Source organism: Bemisia tabaci, chromosome 7, assembly GCF_918797505.1.
Source record: "Bemisia tabaci chromosome 7, PGI_BMITA_v3".
Lineage (NCBI taxonomy): Eukaryota > Metazoa > Arthropoda > Insecta > Hemiptera > Aleyrodidae > Bemisia > Bemisia tabaci.
In genome coordinates, this window is record NC_092799.1 from 47,769,161 (window position 1) to 47,790,303 (window position 21,143).

At 38.0% G+C, this 21,143-nt stretch overlaps 2 protein-coding genes across 4 annotated transcripts in view; one reads left to right on the top strand and one right to left on the bottom strand.

The window, feature by feature from the left end:
* Nucleotides 1–21,143, top strand: part of LOC109036822 (uncharacterized) — a 319,487-nt gene that overhangs the window by 102,518 nt on the left and 195,826 nt on the right. The window lies entirely within an intron of this gene.
* Rcd1 (Reduction in Cnn dots 1) lies at nt 4,133–20,897 on the bottom strand. The gene is made up of 14 exons (XM_019057597.2): nt 20,685–20,897; nt 19,330–19,416; nt 18,511–18,821; nt 17,727–17,988; nt 17,082–17,234; nt 15,941–16,079; nt 15,342–15,490; nt 14,398–14,546; nt 13,444–13,591; nt 12,365–12,548; nt 11,271–11,416; nt 9,937–10,150; nt 7,691–7,774; nt 4,133–7,153 (listed from the first exon to the last, which is right to left on the bottom strand). Exons 1-14 carry the CDS (start codon nt 20,697–20,699, stop codon nt 6,819–6,821), a joined length of 2,376 nt encoding a protein of 791 aa, XP_018913142.2. The 5' UTR covers nt 20,700–20,897; the 3' UTR covers nt 4,133–6,818.

Here is a 21,143-nt window from a genome sequence, read left to right on the forward strand (position 1 = left end):
AAGAGGCAATCAGTGTAGAGAAACGCAACATGTTATGACAGAATTGAAATCAGAATAGAATAAATAATTGATGTTTTCAGACCTGGCCGGAGAGCCTTATCAACCTGACGAAGATAGCTTAATTGGGAAGAATATTCCAGAAAAATCATCGACGCTATGCCCGAGACTCGTCCCACTAGATGAAAAACAGGACACACAAAACGCACGATCACTGAATTACGATTTCACACGACGCGAAAACACAAGTATAATCGGATCCGAAATCACGAGAACCGAAACTGTCCGCGACCATCAAAAGGAATCGTTGAATTCCTCGAAACCGCCGCGAAAAGTTGACACATATCAGACGAACTACGAGAGAACCGAAACCGATGAAACGAAAGTGCGAGACGAATAGAAAAGTCTGAACTTGGAGCAAGGACACGCAGAAACTCGGAGGTTCAAAAATCCACGCTATCCATGCAACTCGAACGAAACACTAGCAGGCAAATTCTCGTCACTCAGCCGAACACAATGGGGATGGCAAAAAAGAAAGACCTAGATCTTGGCGGTTTTCTTTTGAGTGAGAAGGCAACAAATTGTCGAATCCGAAATCAAGTCCACGAAAACATTCGACACAAAATCGAGAGAGGGCCACTTGCGTAGTGCGAAACGAAATCACTCCAACCGACGAGGGGAAAAGCACGTCCACGCCGTTTTCGATAGGTACTCCCGAATCTAGAGTATCTCCATTTCCGAGAATGGTCCTCATTGAATTCGAATCAGTCCACGGAAACTTTGAACGAATGTTCGCGAGGAGTTCACTTGCATAACGCGAAACCGAATAACTTCAACCGATCAGACGATAAACAGGAAGGATACGTTCGCGGCAATCTTTGATCCTTCACCCTTGCCGGGTGCAAATTGGTCGTAAGGTTCACACAATCTTCGAAGAAACGATAGAAACTTGCACTGAGATTAAGACAATCGTCAATATAAAAATCGCGCATTGCTGTTTTACAACTAGGTAAAGAACGAGAAACGATTGTAATAGTTCACAAGTCTTAGAGGCCTTTCATAAAAGGCAAATTACTTGCAGCCATGTGGAATTCACTACGACCGGACGCGAGACATTAGGTACGACCAACTCGAGCGACTGCTAACCGAAAAGTGCCGAAAACAGTGTTCCCAGGTGCTCCTATCTTAAAATGTCCGTACGCTCTCCGGGTGGGCTCGTGTATATCCGTGCCGCTCCGTGCTCCGTCCGTGTTCCGTGAATTCCGTTTCCGGGTTCCGGCTCCGGCTGTTTTGTTGTTTTGTTGAGGGCGCACGGACATAAATGAAATGACTGAATTTTGATAAGAATACAATATAATTAATGCAAAAAGTATCTAATTTGTTCCCAAACGATACCCGGCTTTCATACTAAACATCATTGTATCAATAACTTACGCAAAAGTAATAACAAAGAAAGCGGATTAACAGATGCACGGACTGGCGGGCGGGCGCACGGACATAAATGAAATGACTGAATTTTGATAAGAATACAATATAATTAATGCAAAAGTATCTAATTTGTTCCCAAACGATACCCGGCTTTCACACTAAACATCATTGTATCAATAACTTACGCAAAAGTAATAAATATTGCAAAGAAAAGCGATAAACAGAGCACGGACAGGGCCGGGCGAGCGTACGGACAAAATAAGATAGGGAAAAATTTTCCCATAAGGTTTTTGTCCGTACGCTGTCCGCGCGGGTATAGGGAATGTCCGCGCGGCGCGGAAATATCCGTACGCCTGGGAACACTGGCCGAAAACGGAAAAACGAAAGTGACCGATCTGCACGACATGATCGGCGTGGAGTGGGGGGCGTGGAATTGGCTTCTGTCGATCAACACTGATTGTGATTGGCGCGCGGAAGGGTGTCTACCTCTACAGGTGCAGACTGTATCCTGTTCCGTGTTGGCTTATCTTTTCCTTTGAGAACTGATTATTGTTATGAGCGCGTGCCGCCCGATTTCAGACAGAGAGACGTCTGGGCTGGGCGTCTGTTACCCCTTCCTCTAGGACCGCAAGAACCCTGCTCGCATTCACTTTTCTCTGCACGCGCCGCTCGGTTTTGTGAGCATGATACATCCGGTGAGGCGAAGATGATCTCCCAACAAGTCATACAGGGTCTTCAAAAAGTTCAGCTCCCCCCCTGTAATTTTTGAACGGTTGCACCTAGCGAAATGAAATTTTTACAGTGTTCCTAGGTCAATAGGAACTACTTTTGGGCATACTCAAAATTTGGGGGCGGCGCCCCGGGCTGCTGGGCGGACCCCAACTCAAAATTTTCAAATAGCAACCCCCATTTTTTATGGCATTTTCAGAAAGAGGATAAAAAAAGAAAATTTTTGAGCTATTGTGAAGATCTCTACGATTTTTTTTCGCCGAGATATTCGCGATCAAAGTTTAAAATAGGCCTATTTCCAAAAAATCGTGTGCGCCGACCGAAAAATCCTAGGCAACCAAACTTGTGCTTCAAATGTTCAGAATTACACGCACTTTCAAGAAAAATTGGAAATTTCGACTCTGAAGGTCGCAGGCCGCCCCCTCCGGCTACTCCGCGGGCCGCGCTCCCCCCCCCCCCCCCACAATCAAGTAACTTTGCGACCTTCAGAGTCGAAATTTCCAATTTTTCTTGAAAGTGCGTGTAATTCTGAACATTTGAAGCACAAGTTTGGTTGCCTAGGATTTTTCGGTCGGCGCACACGATTTTTTGGAAATAGGCCTATTTTAAACTTTGATCGCGAATATCTCGGCGAAAAAAAATCGTAGAGATCTTCACAATAGCTCAAAAATTTTCTTTTTTTATCTTCTTTCTGAAAATGCCATAAAAAATGGGGGTTGCTATTTGAAAATTTTGAGTTGGGGTCCGCCCAGCAGCCCGGGGGCGCCGCCCCCAAATTTTGAGTATGCCCAAAAGTAGTTCCTATTGACCTAGGAACACTGTAAAAATTTCATTTCGCTAGGTGCAACCGTTCAAAAGTTACAGGGGGGGAGCTGAACTTTTTGAAGACCCTGTAGAACAGTTCCCTACTGTCTCACTAGCGATATTCAACGGAAAAATCGCAATACTTACAAAGCAACTTACGACTTTTTAACGATAAAGATGCTAGGATCATCAACATGAACGGTTATCCTCGCGTTCGATAAAATCGAAATTTTAGTTCGATCCATCACGATTTGTTTTATTGAAAGTTTCGCGATAAAGCGGTTTCACGCCGCAAAAAGAATCTTTCTCCGAAAAAAAAGGCTTTGAGTCAACCTTAAAAACAATATTGAAGAAATTATCAGTTTCAAATGTCTCCGAATTTCTTCTAGAATTCCTTTATTTTGGCTTCGTCTTTGTCGCAGAAGCCACAAAAAAATGAGGAGGACAAAATTTAATCATTTTTTACTTTTTTCCCAAAATTTAGTTCTAATCATAATCGCAGTTAATTTCTTCCATTGTAGTCAAAATAAAAAAATCACGATTGCACACCTCTACCGACAAGGCAGCTGGCCAATTACGGCAGAGTTCTTACACCTCCAGTTTCTGCAATTTCCAGAAACAGTGTTTAAAGTTAGTTTGTTTGTTTGTTTATTTTTTTTTTTTTTTTTTTTTTTTTTTTTGTAGCAAGAGTTGGTGGAACTGGGCTTGGTTGCACGGGTGAAATGAAAAGTGTGAATTATTGAAAATTTCGATGAAAAATTTCATGAAATTTCACGAATTTTTGAAATATATCTCCGAGGGCTGGGTATGCATCACGCACTATAAAACATCTAAAGGCGAAAAACAGTCACCTCTCATGATCTAGCATTTAATTTCGGGAAATATTTTCCAATATTTTTCATATTTTTCTGAAATTTCAAGATTTTATTTTTCATGAAAAATTGCAACCCTGGAACTGGGTCCTAGGAATTAATTTACAAGTTTAGTATGTAGTTTCACCCATCCGGTAAAACGTGTGCAAAAACGTGATGACGCCATGTCTCAAAAATAGCGTTGCAATAATGCTGTGATGATGATTTGCACGCGTTTAACCAGGTGAGCGGGAAAACTTGATAAAAATTGGAGGAGGGGGGGCGGGGGCGGGGGGGGGGGTGATAAAAAAGAGAAGTTTAAATTTTGGATTCATTTTGACAATTTTTATTACCCAAATTCATCATGATAAGCGATAAAGACTAAACATACGTGACATAAGTATACATTCCAATTTGGAATAAATTTTCTAGTTCTCCTCGACAACTCAGAGGAACATACTTAACATAGGTATTCATTCCAATTTGGAATAATTTTTCTAGTTCTCCTAAGTCCCTCGAAGAGTAGTAACAACACAGGCACTTATCAAAGGGCAAAAGGAACTGGGATAAGTAAAAAAACGTAGGGCAGCACAGAGAAAATTGAACATAGGCATTGAGAAAAAATTACATTGGATATCAATTCAAGGAATTATAAAGGACCCCCCACCAAAAAAAAAAAAAAAAAAAAAAAAAAAAGTTCGCTAAAAATGGCAAAACAACTGAGTAAAAGAAAGGCAAGGGAAGCTCCCTCATGCAAATCCCCAAAAAAGGAATATTATGATAATGAAGTGCTGGATGCAGAAAGGGCATTCCTTGGTTGTAGTGTCTCCAGATCTCCGTTAACGTTTCACCCACTATAATTAAGGCAAATGCATAAAATTCATTATAACTTTTAATGGATGTTCTTTATGATCCTAAAATGCTAACTAAAAATCGCAGAAAATTCATCCGATAGGTTCCTCTCGAAAACATGAATTAGCAGTGGTAATTCGGAAACACTGCAACCAAGAAATGCCCTTCCTGCACCTAACGCCTCAATTACAGCCAACAGTCATATCAACGGGCCATTAACTCTTCTGAGGAAGAGCAAAGCAACTACAGATACAAATATTTTCTACTGTGGTCGATCGAAATAAATGGCATGTTGTATGTTAAAAAATTCTAAGTTCCAATGAAAATGTAAGATAGCACATTCTCATCAGCGCATACGCCTACCCCTTGCCTTGACTTGGTAAAATTAGTAAAAAAATATTCTCCTATAGATCGAACGTCTCTGTTAATCCATTTGTGCTGGAATAATTTTTGCATTAGTGATAAGAGTTTCAAAGTTGGATAAGAGAAAAATGCTCCTTGAAGAATCAGTTTGCAATAGCTGGTGACAAGGTGTTTAATTTCTGATGAGAGAAAACTTTTGGGGTGATCATGAACTAAAATGGGCCTATTCACCTCATAAGAAAATAGAAATTTGCAAAAACTTTGTAGGATAAAACGACCTTACAGTCAGAAGCGACCTCCAAAGAGATGGGCACAGAGCTGCCTTCTGTCCCCAGAGATGATTAGTATTCTTAACGTAGAGGCTAGACAGACAGGGCTCTGTCCCCGGTCGAAAGGTAGAAGAAAATGACAATCACAAACTGCTATCTAGGATAGCTTACTGATTTCAAAATTGGTGGACAGCTACATCTGTTCCATGTCAAAACTGTCTGACTTTATTAAAGAATAATTTAATAGAAAAGAAAAAAGAATTAATTCAATGGGGGATGCTAAAAAGGGTACGAAAACATCTTACTGGTAAAAACATCCTTTACAGTGAAGAATGGAAGCTTAATTCTACTTTTTGGAAGCATGTTGAATACAGTTGCATTCACATATGCAACAAAACTTTCAAGAAAAAAAAAAAACAACAATATAAAAGCAGTAAACAAAGTGAAAACTTTGTGTATTTGAGACTTAAAAAAAAAGAAGATTTATCACAGCCTCTTTAAAAAATACAAGAATATTCTTAACTTTACTATTTTTTATAAGATACAGGGTTTTGAAAACACTAAACTTTACTAAATGTTAGTGAATACACGTAACTACACTGATTTTGTTCGAAACCTCCTGAGTAACACGTTCCATGGCTTTCAAAGAAGGAATATCTATTGACGAATCGAACATGGTCACTTTGATTTTGGTTCATTACAAGCTTTCCCTTGTAAAATTTGTCTTCCAACCATGAGTGAACTTAAAGAAAAGTTGAGAAAGTATACCTTTTGCTTTCTTTTGGTGCCTCAAGCTAGGTTAGATCATTTAATTTCAGGATGAAATGCACTTGCAAAGTTGAACATTTTCAGGATGTCTACAGACTTAGCAGGAAAAAATTCCCTGATTTTCCAGGTTTTCCTTGGCCCAAATTCTGACTTTTCACAGTGAGAATTTGTATGCAAAGAACTAAAAATGATGGATTATTTTTCGAATTAATTTCACTGCAAGGGACAAAGACATGTGAACCTTTTGTCTTCTGGTATGAGTCATTAAATGACCTAAAATTGCAATTCCTCACTGAAAATTATACCTCTGGACACTATCCATGGTGTAACTTACAGCATTACCCTAAACCAGACTAAGACACCTATCGATTGTGTGGGAGACACTAATGTTTTGTTTTTCTTCTTCTCAATTTTTCAAATTTCCTGTCTTTTTTATTAACTCCCTAATTTCCCAGACCTAGAGAAATTCCCGGACAATTTTCGTTGTTCCAGACCTGAAGACACCCTGCATATTCTACTAAACATCATGTTGCTTAGAATAAGCCATTAAATACTCTAAAACCTACAAGAGTACGATCAAAATCATACGATTTCCTGAGAAACAACATTCATATTATAAGAGGATCTACTGGACCGACATGATTGTTCAGTTCGAGCTTCTAGTCGAATAGTGGTAATAAGCTTACTAAAAAATCTACTAACCCTTCCAGCTTTGGATAGGTACGGGAAAACTAAGCATGACCACAGAGTACAGATTTCAACGATTGATTGGTGTGTGATTCGTTTTCAGCGTTTTCCCTTTATCTACACTCTTGTGAGTGACGAAAATCTTGGAGTACTTCAAGTTTGGTGGGCGTGGAGGAAGTGGGTGTTGCGGTTTTCTCACGACAAGTTTCATACCACTTTTGTCCACCGACAAAGGAACCTGTGTCGAAACAGGAGTGACTTCTATGGGAGAATCATCACAGGCGATTTCGATGGGAAGGTCAAGAATCTTGTCAGGTGTCAGGTCTTCTAAAACATTGTTTTCCAGCAAAGTCACAGTTTTAGTTGGCGAGACTACTTCACTTGTCACTTCGTTGCTGTGGGAAACTGGAGGAAAACAAAACAAGAAATGGCATTAAAATTAGGTTACTTTTACTCCGATCAGTAATGCAAGATGACGACCTTGCTCATTAGTTAGCTTTCATTTCCAACATTATTTTCGTTTAAAACCTTTTTTCAATGAATTTTCAACCTCTCATTACATGATTGACTCTGATATCAAATGTACAACAATTGGCAATTGGGAAATACTATTTCTGGTTCATTTCATGAAACAACGTCTGGACCATTGGTTTCCCAATGCAGATGTGTGTTTTTATGAATGAATCAGTTCCTTATTGCAAAATTTAGTCGAAACGAGACGCTTATAAAAAGATTACTTTTTAAAAATTTGACTGAATATCTCTCTTACTTAAGAGTGAAACAAGGAAAAAGAAGTGAAAATTGTAAAAGTTCAATGCAGTTTCAGACCAATATTAAACTTTCAATTTTAATTTCTTGGGCGCTATACTAATGCCACAGCCAAATGGACCTGTAGGAAATCTAAAATCTTTCAACATTGCAAGGGAATAGATGAACAATTACCTCTGGATGGCAGCATTACACGAGTTGGCCCATTTTTGGTTGGTATGAAAGAAGATATTGGTGTTAAACGACCAGTTTTCAAGACTAAAAAAATAAAAGAAAGATCAGAAATTATAAAACAGCATTGAAAAGTTACTGAATGATTAGTTTGCTAAAGAATTTTATCGTTCAAGAAGACAGTTACATCAATGATTTCCAAAACGTGAAGAATTTGGTATTAATGAAAAAAATTGAAATAGGTACGATATCACACTCGCATGAAATAAAAGAGCTTGATGCAAAAACGGCTTTTTTCGCCCCCCTCTGGAAGTTCTTCAGACTTTGTCTATTGATTACTCATACTTGAGCGCTTCTTTTCCCAAATTTTCAGACCCCCAAAAAATTTTGGAGGGGAGCTAGGGGGGGTGGAGGTCAAAACCTGTGAACCTCGATATCTCTTGAACAAAGAAAGATATCGAGGTCCGGTTTGGACGAAAAATCGTCTAAAATTGCATACTTTAAGATTCTAAAGGTCGAAATCCCGATATCACATTTTTAAGTCAACATATGTGCTTTTTTCCAGTTTTTAGGTCTAGAAAATTTATTTTAAACGAAAAATTTGCAAAGATCTCAATTTTTTATTTGAACCAAAACCAGTTTTTTAAATTGTTCGTCTTTTTCCGCATCCAACGAGTGGTCCATTAAGCTGGGGAACCAAACGGTTCCGGAGTTATGATCGGTTGAAGTTTCCGCTCAACGCGCGCCGACCGATTTTCCTGCGCAAAAAAGTCGGATTTGACTGTTATTAGATCAGATTGAATGTTCAAACTGAGCAAAATGCTTTATTAGGGACTCTTGAGGGTCGCTGAGTTCAGAAATTACCGATACTTCCAAAAAATTCACGTTTTTAAATTTACAGCTCCGCAGCGCTATTTTAGAGGCCCACTGAGCGCCGACCGGCTGCTCAGTGGTCCTGTCCGAAGCTGCAATTTTAAAAACGTGAATTTTTTGGAAGTATCGTGAATTTCTGAACTCAGCGACCCTCAAGAGTCCCTAATAAAGCATTTTGCTCTGTTTGAACATTCAATCTGATCTAATAACAGTCAAATCCGACTTTTTTGCGCGGGAAAATCGGTCGGCGCGCGTTGAGCGGAAACTTCAATCGATCATAACTCCGGAACCGTTTGGTTCCCCAGCTTAATGGACCACTCGTTGGATGCGGAAAAAGACGAACAATTTAAAAAACTGGTTTTGGTTCAAATAAAAAATTGAGATCTTTGCAAATTTTTCGTTTAAAATAAATTTTCTAGACCTAAAAACTGGAAAAAAGCACATATGTTGACTTAAAAATGTGATATCGGGATTTCGACCTTTAGAATCTTAAAGTATGCAATTTTAGACGATTTTTCGTCCAAACCGGACCTCGATATCTTTCTTTGTTCAAGAGATATCGAGGTTCACAGGTTTTGACTTCCACCCCCCCTAGCTCCCCCCCCAAAATTTTTTTGGGGTCTGAAAATTTGGGAAAAGAAGCGCTCAAGTATGAGTAATCAATAGACAAAGTCTGAAGAACTTCCAGAGGGGGGCGAAAAAAGCCGTTTTTGCATCAAGCTCTTTAGCACACATTTTGTAAGTCTGGACTGAAAGTTTTACGGATCATGTCAATAACATTCTCAGGAACATGAACAGGAACTCTGGATACATAAATTCTAATTTTGTTTCACAAGAAGACATGTTTTCTATTTGATTTCATACCTTTTTTGATCATTCATGCAGTGCGAGTTGGTGCTCTCTTTTTCTGTGTTTCTTCTGTGACATGAATTTTTATATCCAAAATGTTTGTGCCACTTAAAGAACTTTGATTGACTAATGATAAGAGTATGGGAGTGAGGGGAATTTTACAAATTACATTTCAAAGATATTGATGTAATTCTTTGGTAGCTCGCACACCTCCCGAGAGAAAGAAAGTTCTCAGCCTCCCTATTTGGAAAACTCGTTTTCTTTCAAAGATTTAAAAAAGATAATCTTTGGCTTATGCTCCTTGTGTACAACTTAAGAAAAAATTACACGATCTCCACTGCATTTTGCAATTCATCTCATTCTGCAGAAAATGCAAAGTTTTCACATGTGTTAGCCTTCCTAATTTCCCACGCAACCGATAATGGCACACCAGTTGCAAGAAGATTTTGCACCCCTCTGAACATTAGCTCACATTAATATTTTTCTGCTGCCAAAGAGGGCATTTCTACCAAGTCACTATGAGGTACCTGTTCGATGCGTAATAGATGAAGTTGCTCCTGTGATGGGATCAGTATGCTTTGTGACAGCAGGAGCTCTGTGCACTGTCATCAAATTCATTCGGGAACGAGATATTGAATCTGACAGAGAGAGGGTTGCCTGAGGTGTAATACTAGTGGTTGTGTTGCTTCCTGGACTGACACTGTTGCTGCTGTTGCTATTTTCATTTCCTTCCTGGAACAGCTGTAGAAAACTCATTATGATTCTATCGATTTTTACAAATAATGCTATAGGTAGGTCACCTACGAACATTTCTTTTCCTCCTGATAGTTAACATATTTTATTAACTCGCCAAAAAAATATCAGCAATGCCGGCTATAGATACTTAGATTTGTAGATGAGATTGCAAAGAAATGAATTTCTGGACAAGACATGAATTCGACCACATTTTGCAATCAGGAATTAAAATTTCTAGCTTAGTTTGGAAACATCTTATGTAGGTACCATTAATTTCCCTATGGCCCTAAGTGTTGCTACGGATGAGCCAGAAATTTTAGTTCCCAACTGCAAAATGTTGTCTGATTAAAGAACTACGCAGTTTGTTTTCTCTTCAAAATTCCACAACTCACAAAATAGGAAGTCAAAAATCAACCCATCAACAAGATACGTGTTCACAAATAAAATTGGTTGAATGACACAAATAAAAATAATGTCATTAGTATAATCTAAAAATTCATCACCTCCTCAACAGAAAAATCAATACTATTACAGTGCCTTGAAAAAAAGTTCTCTCACAAATCGGGGAAAAATGATGTAACCACGAAATTTGAAGCTCATTGGTGGCCTGAAGATCAATAGGCTGTACAATGGTGATCTAGCGGGCAAATATTGCAAAAATAGGTAATCAATGCACGAGGGATTGCGTACTTTTCAGGCTGTCTTTAAAAAACACTTGTGTCATGAAACGAAAAATGCTGGACCTTTCGGCGAAATTTCTCTACTTTCACAGTATTTCCTGACCGCTCTTAAAAAGTTAGTTCAATCTTCTAGCCAGTAAGCACCCTATTTGTACCTCCTGAAAAATTGGAGTCTTATTATCAACACAAGGAGAGTGAATTTAATTGGAACTAATTTTCCTGACTTTCTGAGCTCAACTGAAATCAACCGGAATCAAGTACAGTAAACTTGACTTGCGATTGATGCATATGTTAGGTTTCCGTGCAGAGAGGAAGAGGCAGATTTTCTGATGCTATCTGAAATTAAGCGAATGAATTTCTTATTGGCACTACCTAGGCAATTCATGAATATTCATACCAAAGGCACTGACAAATAATTACACTGAAAGAAGTAAAGGAAGACTTACTATTTCTATGTCAGGATCGCTTAGTACTTTTGCTGTTATCTTTTTGTTCACCATTGTTGTCGATGACTGTCTACTACTTTCAAGCAGTTGGCTCAGTTGCATCGGAGTTAGTTTTGGTGGCAACAATCTAGGTTTCTTGGGGGGAACTGAAATTTGAGTAAAACAGTTTATTACTAAAAACCTGATAGATTGAAAGATGTTTCAACATCTTTTACTGTATCACAGAAAATAAAAAGTATTAGGGAAAACTCATAAGGCGAATGTCTACGAGTGAAACCACATCGGCAAGATTACAATCCAACGGAGAAAACAATCTGCTGTCAGTGCTTGATGAATTTTGGCCAACGTTTGCATCCGTCCACTTTTCAACTCATATCGGAGGAAAATTTGGAAGGTGGTCATCCATGTTGCCAGAATGAAAACCTAATGTTGTAGGTGCACCATCACCCAAGGGAATTATGTTTTGCCGTAATGGAGTTTGGCAGTTAAAGCAAAAACTTAATCAAACCCACTCACGGAAATTCGACTACGGTAGTAAGAGTCTTTCAATACAAGGGATTCTCTTTTCTTTTTTCAGCACTACATTTGTTCTAAAGATGAAATTACATATTGATGAATAGAGTAGATATAAACTTATAAAATAAGGCCAATACTTGTGTGCGAAGCGAGAAGTCTACACTCAGTTTTGCTCATTGTATGTTGAGACAAAAATCAAGTTTTATTTATCTCACCACTCATCAATGATGCCATCTAATTGCATGTATTAACCTTTTGAGTAGTGCTAATTAAAGATTGACATTTGTCTCAAAATACAAAGAGCAACCTCTAGAGCTTGATTAGCTCATGAGTTAAGCGTATGACTGCTGCGAAAAGAAGACCCCAAAAAGTCAGTTGAGATGATATTCAGTTTCCTTTAAAGTGACAAAGATCAACTTGATTTCTATTCACTTCCCTACCAGAGAGATCAAACTGTTTTTAGTATTTTTTACTCTCACCAAATGTGTTGATATTTTAATTATTTGATAAATGAAGGGTATTTGAAAGAAATAATTAGTGGATTATAATGAAGATGCAAAGTTGAGAGCAAACTATACCTGGAGAGGTTTTCTTGGGTTCAAAATTGGTATCGATAATTTTCTGTTTGCGCTCAGATTTGAGGGAGCGCCTGAGGACTGGCGAGTCATTTGTAATGCTTGACGTCCGTGTTGGTGGTGGCCTGAATGGAGGAACTGTGTGGGGAGAGACTAAAGTGTTGCCAAGGAATTCACCAATTTCATCCTGAAGACATCACAAAGAGAAAAAAATTAGGAGCCATTGACTTGCAAATTTTGTTGAAGAAATAAACAGACATCTAAAAATTAAATTGAAGATAATTTAGTTTGAATGACATTGTTAAGATGACAAGAGTATTGAGAGGATAACTGTAACAGGCCAGGTAATAAAATTGAGTATTAATATGAGAGAGTATAATGTCAATTATATGTCATAAATGGAAGGCTGAAGTGTAAAACCACATGTCTCTGTTGGCAACGTTGCAGACTTCTTGTCATACCTGATTTTGTTGATGTAATTAATTTCTTAAAAACTACTTTGATTCTTCTTTCCTATTAGCAGAATATTCTGTATAAATTTAACGCTATAAAATTGGATTGTTTCTTTTCCAAAAAGTAAACTAGGAGGGGAAATTTTGACGCATTGCATTGGAAATACATAGTTTTGTATTTTGGTCATTGATATATCATGGGAAGAAGAATTTGAAGGGCTATCATATTCGTAATCTTTGGTCTCAGATCGGTACTCTTTTAAAAATGCTCTTAGAGAAGAATACACTAAAAATATGTATAAATGAGAAAATAAACATAAAGGAGTTATTTAACGAGGATCATGGATAAGCAAATGGTTATGTGAAAAAGCCACAAAAATGCTTTAGACTTTTGCTAACTGAGAAACAGGAAACTTCATGAATGGAAAGAGAAAAAGTGAAATTGTGCAACAATGAATGGGTTGTATCACTAAATTCAACTTCGAAATGTTGGACCGAACAAGCCATTTTTAAGGTGTTTCTGAGACAACTTCATTACTTTTAAATAACACAGAAACCTCTGCGGAACTGTTCAAAAAATAAATGTAAGGCATGAAAAAGTAAGAGATGAGGAAAAAGAACAGTAATTACCAAGATACAACGGTCGACCATGCTTTGGGTGATGCCCTCAGATACACACAGACTGTCACTAACGCAGAGATGGTCATCCGCTCCGCCAACAATTAGCAATCCTGTTGGTGTTCGTAAGTTCCATCTCAATTCTTCCATTTCTTCTGGCCTATTGTGGAAATTAAATGAATGACAAAAGCAAGTTAGATTTTCAATAGTTGTGTCAAATTTGCCTCCCTCAGCGATGTTAAACGTTCAAGATGTAAGACTAAAAGGGGAAGGAATTCAGACTCGATTGCGATTTTCGTTAAACGTGTGATGACAAACTTTAAAAAATCTTGGGAGGTATTTGAAATTTGTCTACCAAGGGCTCAGACTGAGGAAAAATATGAGAGTACTGTGCCAAGCCCTCCAGTTTGAAAATGAGAGTGTGCATACAAAAATGTTAGAACTGTCCTCCTCACATTCGCGCAAAATCCCAGATTGCTCATTTAGTGAGGTAAGGATCAATTTAAATGTGATAAAATGGAGGTACACTTCCACAGGTTGAAAACGTGCTGTCAATATATGCTGATAAAAGAGATAACATCACTTACCAAATTGACTTTAGAATCAGTCAATTCTAACTTTCTGCCCGGGATAAAACTAAAGGCAAAACACTTAAGCTAAATCTGCAATTTAAACCTAACTTGTCAGGCAAAGTTCGGCTTACTGAAAAAGTCCATTCTCTGGTAGAAGCAGATTATGATTTCATAGAGATTAAAAAAACCTGAAAAACTATCTTTTCACTGAGAACTTGAAGGATTATGCAAACAATACCAAAAAATTTGGTGCCCGCTAAATTTCAATAACATTTGATGTGATGTTCCTTACTATTTCCTGAGGATTTCTAGTTCACTGTTTACTTAATTCTTTGTTATGATACATGCTTGAAAATAGGAGGAGGCAAAGGAGTTTGAAAAATCGACTACTTACGAAGCTGTGACGGACAGTGCTCCAGAGACAAAGAAGACTGGTGATTTGAGATCTAAAATGGCATCATCCGGAGTTCCTCTCCTGCCTTCAACTGTATTTACAGGGAACCCAAGACAAACGGTTGCAGCAACATTTTCAAACAATGCTACCTAGAAAAAAAAATCAGATTATTCAGAAAAGGAAACTGGAAATCTGGAGACCTGCATTCTTCAACTCAATGAAGCTCTTGGCAAAAGAGAGAGTATACCAAAAATGAAATGAAAAGGGCAGGATTAAAACAAATTGCTTCTTTGTAATATCTTCAAAAAAACTGGCTTCGAATTTCACAAATGTATATTTTGACAATTTACCGACATTTTGTTTTGCATCGACAATTCTTTCCACGAATTTACTATTTCGGAGAACTGTACAAGGAATCAGTGGCAAGGAATTTTTGCAGTCGGAGGTTGTGCAGTTTTTTTTTGAGGACAGGTCAAATCAAAAGCGGACAGGTGAGTTGGCATAGCAAGGCAATGCCTGAATTTGAGTTCAGCTAATCAACCAACACCGTTCCACCTGCTTGGCTACGTCATCAGTGGCAGCCAAAAATGTAGGTTCAAATGGGTCCCATTTTTGGAATTTTTAAAACTGGGTTCCTATGCAATTTGGAGATTAAAAATATCGGTAAAAATTCCTACAAGCTCAGTCCACTCCATCCTTTTAAAAATGAATTAAACAAAGTGAGTGCAACTAACCCATTCCTTCTTAATTTTTTGAGACTACTGATGAAAGAAAGTAGAGGAGAAGATAATTTTGTTTCTGTAGCATCTGTTCAAGATTAAAAACATACCGAAAGCAAATAGAAAATCCCTCAAATTTAAGATTTTGGTTGTCTTCGAGTTCCATATACAAATAAAAAGCTACTTAAAAAACTAGTGCAAAGACTGAATGCTTAAAATGCATACCTGTAGAGCTAGAGCTGCTCCTGTGTGAAGACCAACTAATATGATAGGCCGTCCAGGATAATCTGTCCGCAACTCAGACAATTTTGAACGAGTTGCAGCTAACATATGATCCAGACAAGACATCATGTTCACCGATTCTTGTTGTGGATCTAAAATCAAGAGTATCAAATTAGACGATTCCGAATATGGACATGATCAAATCTCTTTGGAATATTTGCGATATGTCAGAAGAGTGCGATTAGCATGAACTGTTTGTTTTTACTTGTTTAAGGTCTTCTCATAATTTTCTCGATGTTCAGACAATCATCTTCAATCACAACAAAGATACAAAAAAAATTCACGGCAAAGTTTTACTCTTAATTCCTTTTCATTCATTATTTCAGATAATTTTTCTGAATTTCAACCTTTCAATTTAAAAACTAAGATAATTGTAAGACAAATTTTAAAGGAATAATATTCCAAATCAAAGGTAGCTAAGAAAAAATATTATTAGCAATAATTTCAATTATGATGACCATAAAAGATAGGTTGTAGCTTCACATTGAAGGTATTCTTTAAAGAATAAGATGCTAAATTACTAACGGATTCTGAATGCTTACTTGGAGTAGTCATGACAGTGATAACAGTGCTCAAGTCTGAGAGACTTGTCATCCACTGTTGAGCTCTGGAGTGTGGAGCTAACCAATCGCCAGGACTGCTAGGCACCATTACCAGCAGTGCATCTCCAGGTAATTTTCGCTGCAAATGAAAATTTAACATTGATTCAAGCAACTTTCTCATCATTCAAATTTATAAGATGATTAATTTAGGTTTTTCTTTAATATTAGAGATACTGAGACTGGAGAGTGAGGAAAAAATATGCTAGAAAAAAGGGCTCTCAGTGTACGACACAAAAGGGGGAAGCTAATAGAGATTACTACGGAATCAATCTAGATTCCAAATTAACCCTGGATGCATTTTCTAAGTGCTTACTTCAAGAGAAGCACTTTTTACATTGAGAGGAATGTCTTCAATTACTGCACATCTAGTAAGAAAAGCTTGCAATCTGAAGCATAGAGCCTGATAACGTAATAACTTACTGCCTGAAGAATCAGGGAATGTATCAGCAATTATTCTTACTTGTGTGATTTTAGTCAATAATAATGTATCAAGTATTTAACTATACCACACTTACCTGCGTATCATACTAACCTCAAATTTTGGGATCTTTTCAAAAAAAAAAAAAAAAAAACGGGGGCAACTTATCTTGGGGCCATATCCATGTATCATATGCACCCTCGATTTGAGAGCCGAAATTTATAAAAAGAGGTGTGTGCAATACGCAGGAAAATATGGTAATTCTGACTAAAAAAACATTGGTAAAACTTTGCTAACGGGTCAGGTTAAAACTCTCCCCCTCCCCCCTATTGGGTTATTTCCATTCTACCATCAAAGAGACGAAACATTTTTGCCATCGAACCTTGAGCTAAGTTTTCCTCAGAGTCAACTGAGCAAAAGACGATGCACCCATTGCCATTTGATCGCACTGAACGCATGAAATGTGACTCACCATTTTGCATGAGGATGCACTACTGCTCCCAGAAAATGATGTTCTGAGAGTAGTAGATGGTTTCAAATGAGAACTGAGCAGGGCGGAGTTAAGTACACCACTGGACCAGTTGGAGGAGTAAATAGCTTTATTTGCAAATAGCTGAATTAATTAATCTACTGAGGGATACCACTTAAAAAAATTGAACATACCGGTTTAAACGCTGGTAAGCTTGGAGCTACAGGATCCCATGTACGTTTCAGAAGATTACTCAGGCCTTCAACACTGGTGGGGCCAAAGCGACCAGATGCACCAGCTGTATTCATCATTCTGTCAATCAACTGAGGTATTTTTCTTCTTAAAGTCTGGAACATCAGGAAAAAATATTTTAATCAGAAAAAGCTTGCCTATGTTGTTAAAATAAAATGACTGGTGTACAAATCCAAACAAATTGATAGATTAAATTCACAGCAAAGTTAGATAAACTTCTGAACTCAAATTTCCTCATATCTTGAACTAAAACTCAGCCCATCAACGCTTCTATTTCAAGGACTCACTCTAATAGATGGTGTAGAATTCTTGTAAATTATTACGGCTGTCTTTGTTGAAAGCACACAAACTCAGAGAGTTGAAAAAGTGTTTTTCATTACTTCCATCATTTCTTTGTATGAATTTTTGAAAACTGAAAGGAGTAACACGTAAAACTTAAAACAAGAAACATGATGAAGAAGGTGACATGTCTTTTTGCTGATTCTTTCGTGCCGTACTTCTAAAAGGTGAGTGTAAATTTTTCCCTTAGAGCTCATAAGATTTACACGGAACTTTTCTTGGCAATTCTTTAAAATGAGCTGTTGTACCTGTAAAATATCTATATACACAGCTAAGTAAAAGGAGGGCAGGTAGTCAATAAGAACACCATGGAGCCACTGAATCAGCCGCAAGTCCCATTGTGTTGAGCATAGAAGTTCTCGAAATTTTCGGGCAGTCTTGTCTACAGAGAGTCTTCTCAAGACAGGCTCATTTTTACTTCCTGTGTAAGCCAACCTTGCATTCAGATCAAAATTCAAGATTGGTAACACTCTTGAAAACAACCGATACTGTATATAAGTCCACCCAACTCTGAAAACAAAAAACAATACAAGTATCAAACAATGAATTCCAAACGCTGAATGAAACTAATTGTGTAGTATCTGACTTTAAAATTCTGAGGCCCTTCACACATATTTTGTGGAAACCAATGAAAAACATTTCCGAGTGAAAAGAATCTTTAAAACAAAAACATTTGGTGTTGGCCTGTAATAATGTTTCTTCATTGAACATGCTCTTCCTACTTCCAAATCAAGGAGAAAAACTTCTACTGAAGAACACTACCTAGTTGAGAGAATATTATCTAAATCTTTTCATCCAGCAGAAAAACTTTAAATGCAATTTCGTCAAATTTATGCATTTGGGAACCTCAGGCTTTTCTCAGAGGCTATCTCAACAAGTTATTACCACAATTGACCAATTCTGGTCAGACGTCTTGGAAAAATACACTCTTTCACTCAAAAAAGGTTTGTCACATTGAGCTACTCCTCATATCCGATTTTTTACACTGCAGTTGAATTTTATCTTCCTTTTCTCAGTGAAACAAACACTTACTTGGGTATATGCTCTTCCCATTCATCATCATTGTCCGTGGGCCGAGTGAAATTGCAATGATTTTCAATCTCCCGCATCACAGCATACGCCTTGTCAAGATCATAACCATAATTTGACTTCACATCATCACAGCCATTAACTACATCAATCTCTTCATCACAAGAGGTTCCATTTGTTTCATTCTTGACTGGCTTGCTGAAGAAAAGTGTTTTGGTCGGTTTTGCAAATGACTTCTCTAAACACCAGTTCCATGGTTTCGAGTAAGCGTGTTCTTTGCTGATCACTTCTGTTGGCTGGACGTCAATATCTCCCTGCAAAAGTAAAGTTGATACTTTTACACTACAAGGTTCTGCCAATTCTTAATTGTCAATTTTTCAATTAATTTCCTTCTCGAACATCATAATTAGTGGTCCCTCTGGCTTCAGCAAGACCTTGCTCTCTCTTCAGTCAAAGAAAAGGGCAAAATAAGTGCTTTCACATGATTTAAATCATACAAGAAAAAGGAAAATTAGAGCTAGAGGGATCATTCATTTTGGTATTTCATGGTAAACCTGTTTGGCTACCGCTGAGTCAGTCCTCCATCACTGATGGGCGGTGGCAGGCTGTTGCTTGCAAACCGGGAGTAAACAACCGCCGACTTATCTGAAGCGATGTCACTGAGAGATGAAATTTAAAAATTGAAACCAGCATAACATCATCACTATAGTTAAAATTGGCTGTTTTTAGTCTTCTAGGTTTGGCTTTAACATTGTGCTCGTACTTGAAGTGGAATGTACAAGTGAATAAGAATGCATTGAAGAGAAAAGAATTCCAACTTACATTGTGCATCCCGAACAGCTTCTCTGAATATGAGAGGATGTCCTTCTCATCATCTTCATTTTTCCTGCCTTCTATGCTTCCGCTTGACTGAAACCACAATCAAGATATAAGGTTCAATCTTACAGAGGGTTTGAGAGTTTGCGTAATTATCAGATAGATAGTGACTTCTGACCTATTAATCTCTTAAGGCAGAAGCTGCAGTAGTATTTGATGGCTTCGGCTCCACGCCAGGCTTTGATTGCACTTTAAAGAGCCAGTTTCTTATCTTACGCATTTATTTTAGAAGGACCCAATTACACAACTGCTCCGACTAATTTCTCAAAGAGGAAGTATAAATATAAGGATTTTGACAGTGGTAGCAAATTGACCATCAAACCATCCTTTTTCATATACTGTCATGGACCAATTTTGAAATGCATACCTTAAATCTACATTAAGTGGCTTGCATACAGCTCTATGACAAAACAGGACCATTTAACTTGCAGGACTGTTTAGTACAACCCTCATCCAGAGGTATAGTTACCTTGTTTTTGCTTGAGAAATTCCATGGACTATCTTAATTATAAACAGAATGCAATGAGTGACAGAACCTCATTGCTACTATCTTACAACTTTGTAGAGCTTGCTGCTCACTCATAATAAATTGAGGCCAATGTTAATCTCCAATTAGCTCTGAATCAGCACCACTCAACATGTTGATACATGCAATCAGATAGCACTATTGATGAGTCGTAACAAAAACGTTACTTGATATGTGTCTCGACGTGCAGTGAGCGAGCTCTGAAGGCGCGTTCAAATCGGCCTGTCAGGCTGCACAGCAGGCTTCATAATATTGGTGCTATCAGAGTGAGCTGCTTGTGCCGATTTGGGGAAAAATTTCGTGCTCATAACAGAGCCTACCATGGAGCCCAGCAGGCTGTCTGGACGCTCCTTAAGGCATCCCACTACAAGTTCCAATGTAAAGCATTGGCCTGTTTTATATCAAGAGCCCTGGTGCTAACTCTTACAATAACAAGAAATGAAAGCTTAGTCAAAAAAGGGTTCACTGGGCATATGGTGCACAAGATGGGATAGGAGGAAATGTTTAAATTAAGAAAGTTTACGCTAAAAGGGGCCTACGTCGCTGCCAGCAGGGTTCGTCACAGAGCCATGGACCAACTCCAGAACGTAGATTTAGGATATGCTTCCTCAAGTTGGAGACTGAAAAATTGTTCTACCTCTTGGTAAAAGAGATAGTTGTTGTGGAAGCGAGTTTCGGTATGTGAATCAGTGAATGAGACGCAAATGATTGAATTGCGGTTTAAATTAGGAAATTAGGAAATGTGATGCAATAACCTCAAACTGGACAAACTTACCTTCACGATCAACATGGTGACGCCTGGCAATAAAGAGTGAGCTAAGCGCAAGAGCTCATGGGCACCGTTATTTTATGGATAATTTAATTTGAGAGATAATCACCAAATATCAACAGAAAATAACTTCACAAGTTTCCGATCGGTGAACAAGGACGGCGAACAACAGAAAAAGAATAACACTGGCACAGAGAGAGGAAATTGTTAGAGTCTCGCTGGACCTAGCTGGACCATGGTCCCTGACGCCTACTTATTATGCAACTCCATGGACTGTTGTGCAAGGCGAGAAGATATAAGAGAGCAAACGACTAGCTCTCAGCGAGGCGGAAGTGAAAGTTGTAAAACACTATAAGTGGTTTTGAAAAATAAATCAATGAGGTAGAAATTTACATTATTATGCTAAATTGAGCGCCACGATTAGGGTGTGATTAGATTGGACACGCATGCTAGAATAGGAAGGTG

Coding starts and splice junctions, on each gene's coding strand:
- Rcd1 (XM_019057597.2), bottom strand. Junction 11,417..12,364: donor ACCCAAGAAAACCTCTCCAG/GTATAGTTTGCT, acceptor CTCAAATTTCAG/TTCCCCCCAAGAAACCTAGA. Junction 7,154..7,690: donor TGTAATGCTGCCATCCAGAG/GTAATTGTTCAT, acceptor GTTTTCCTCCAG/TTTCCCACAGCAACGAAGTG.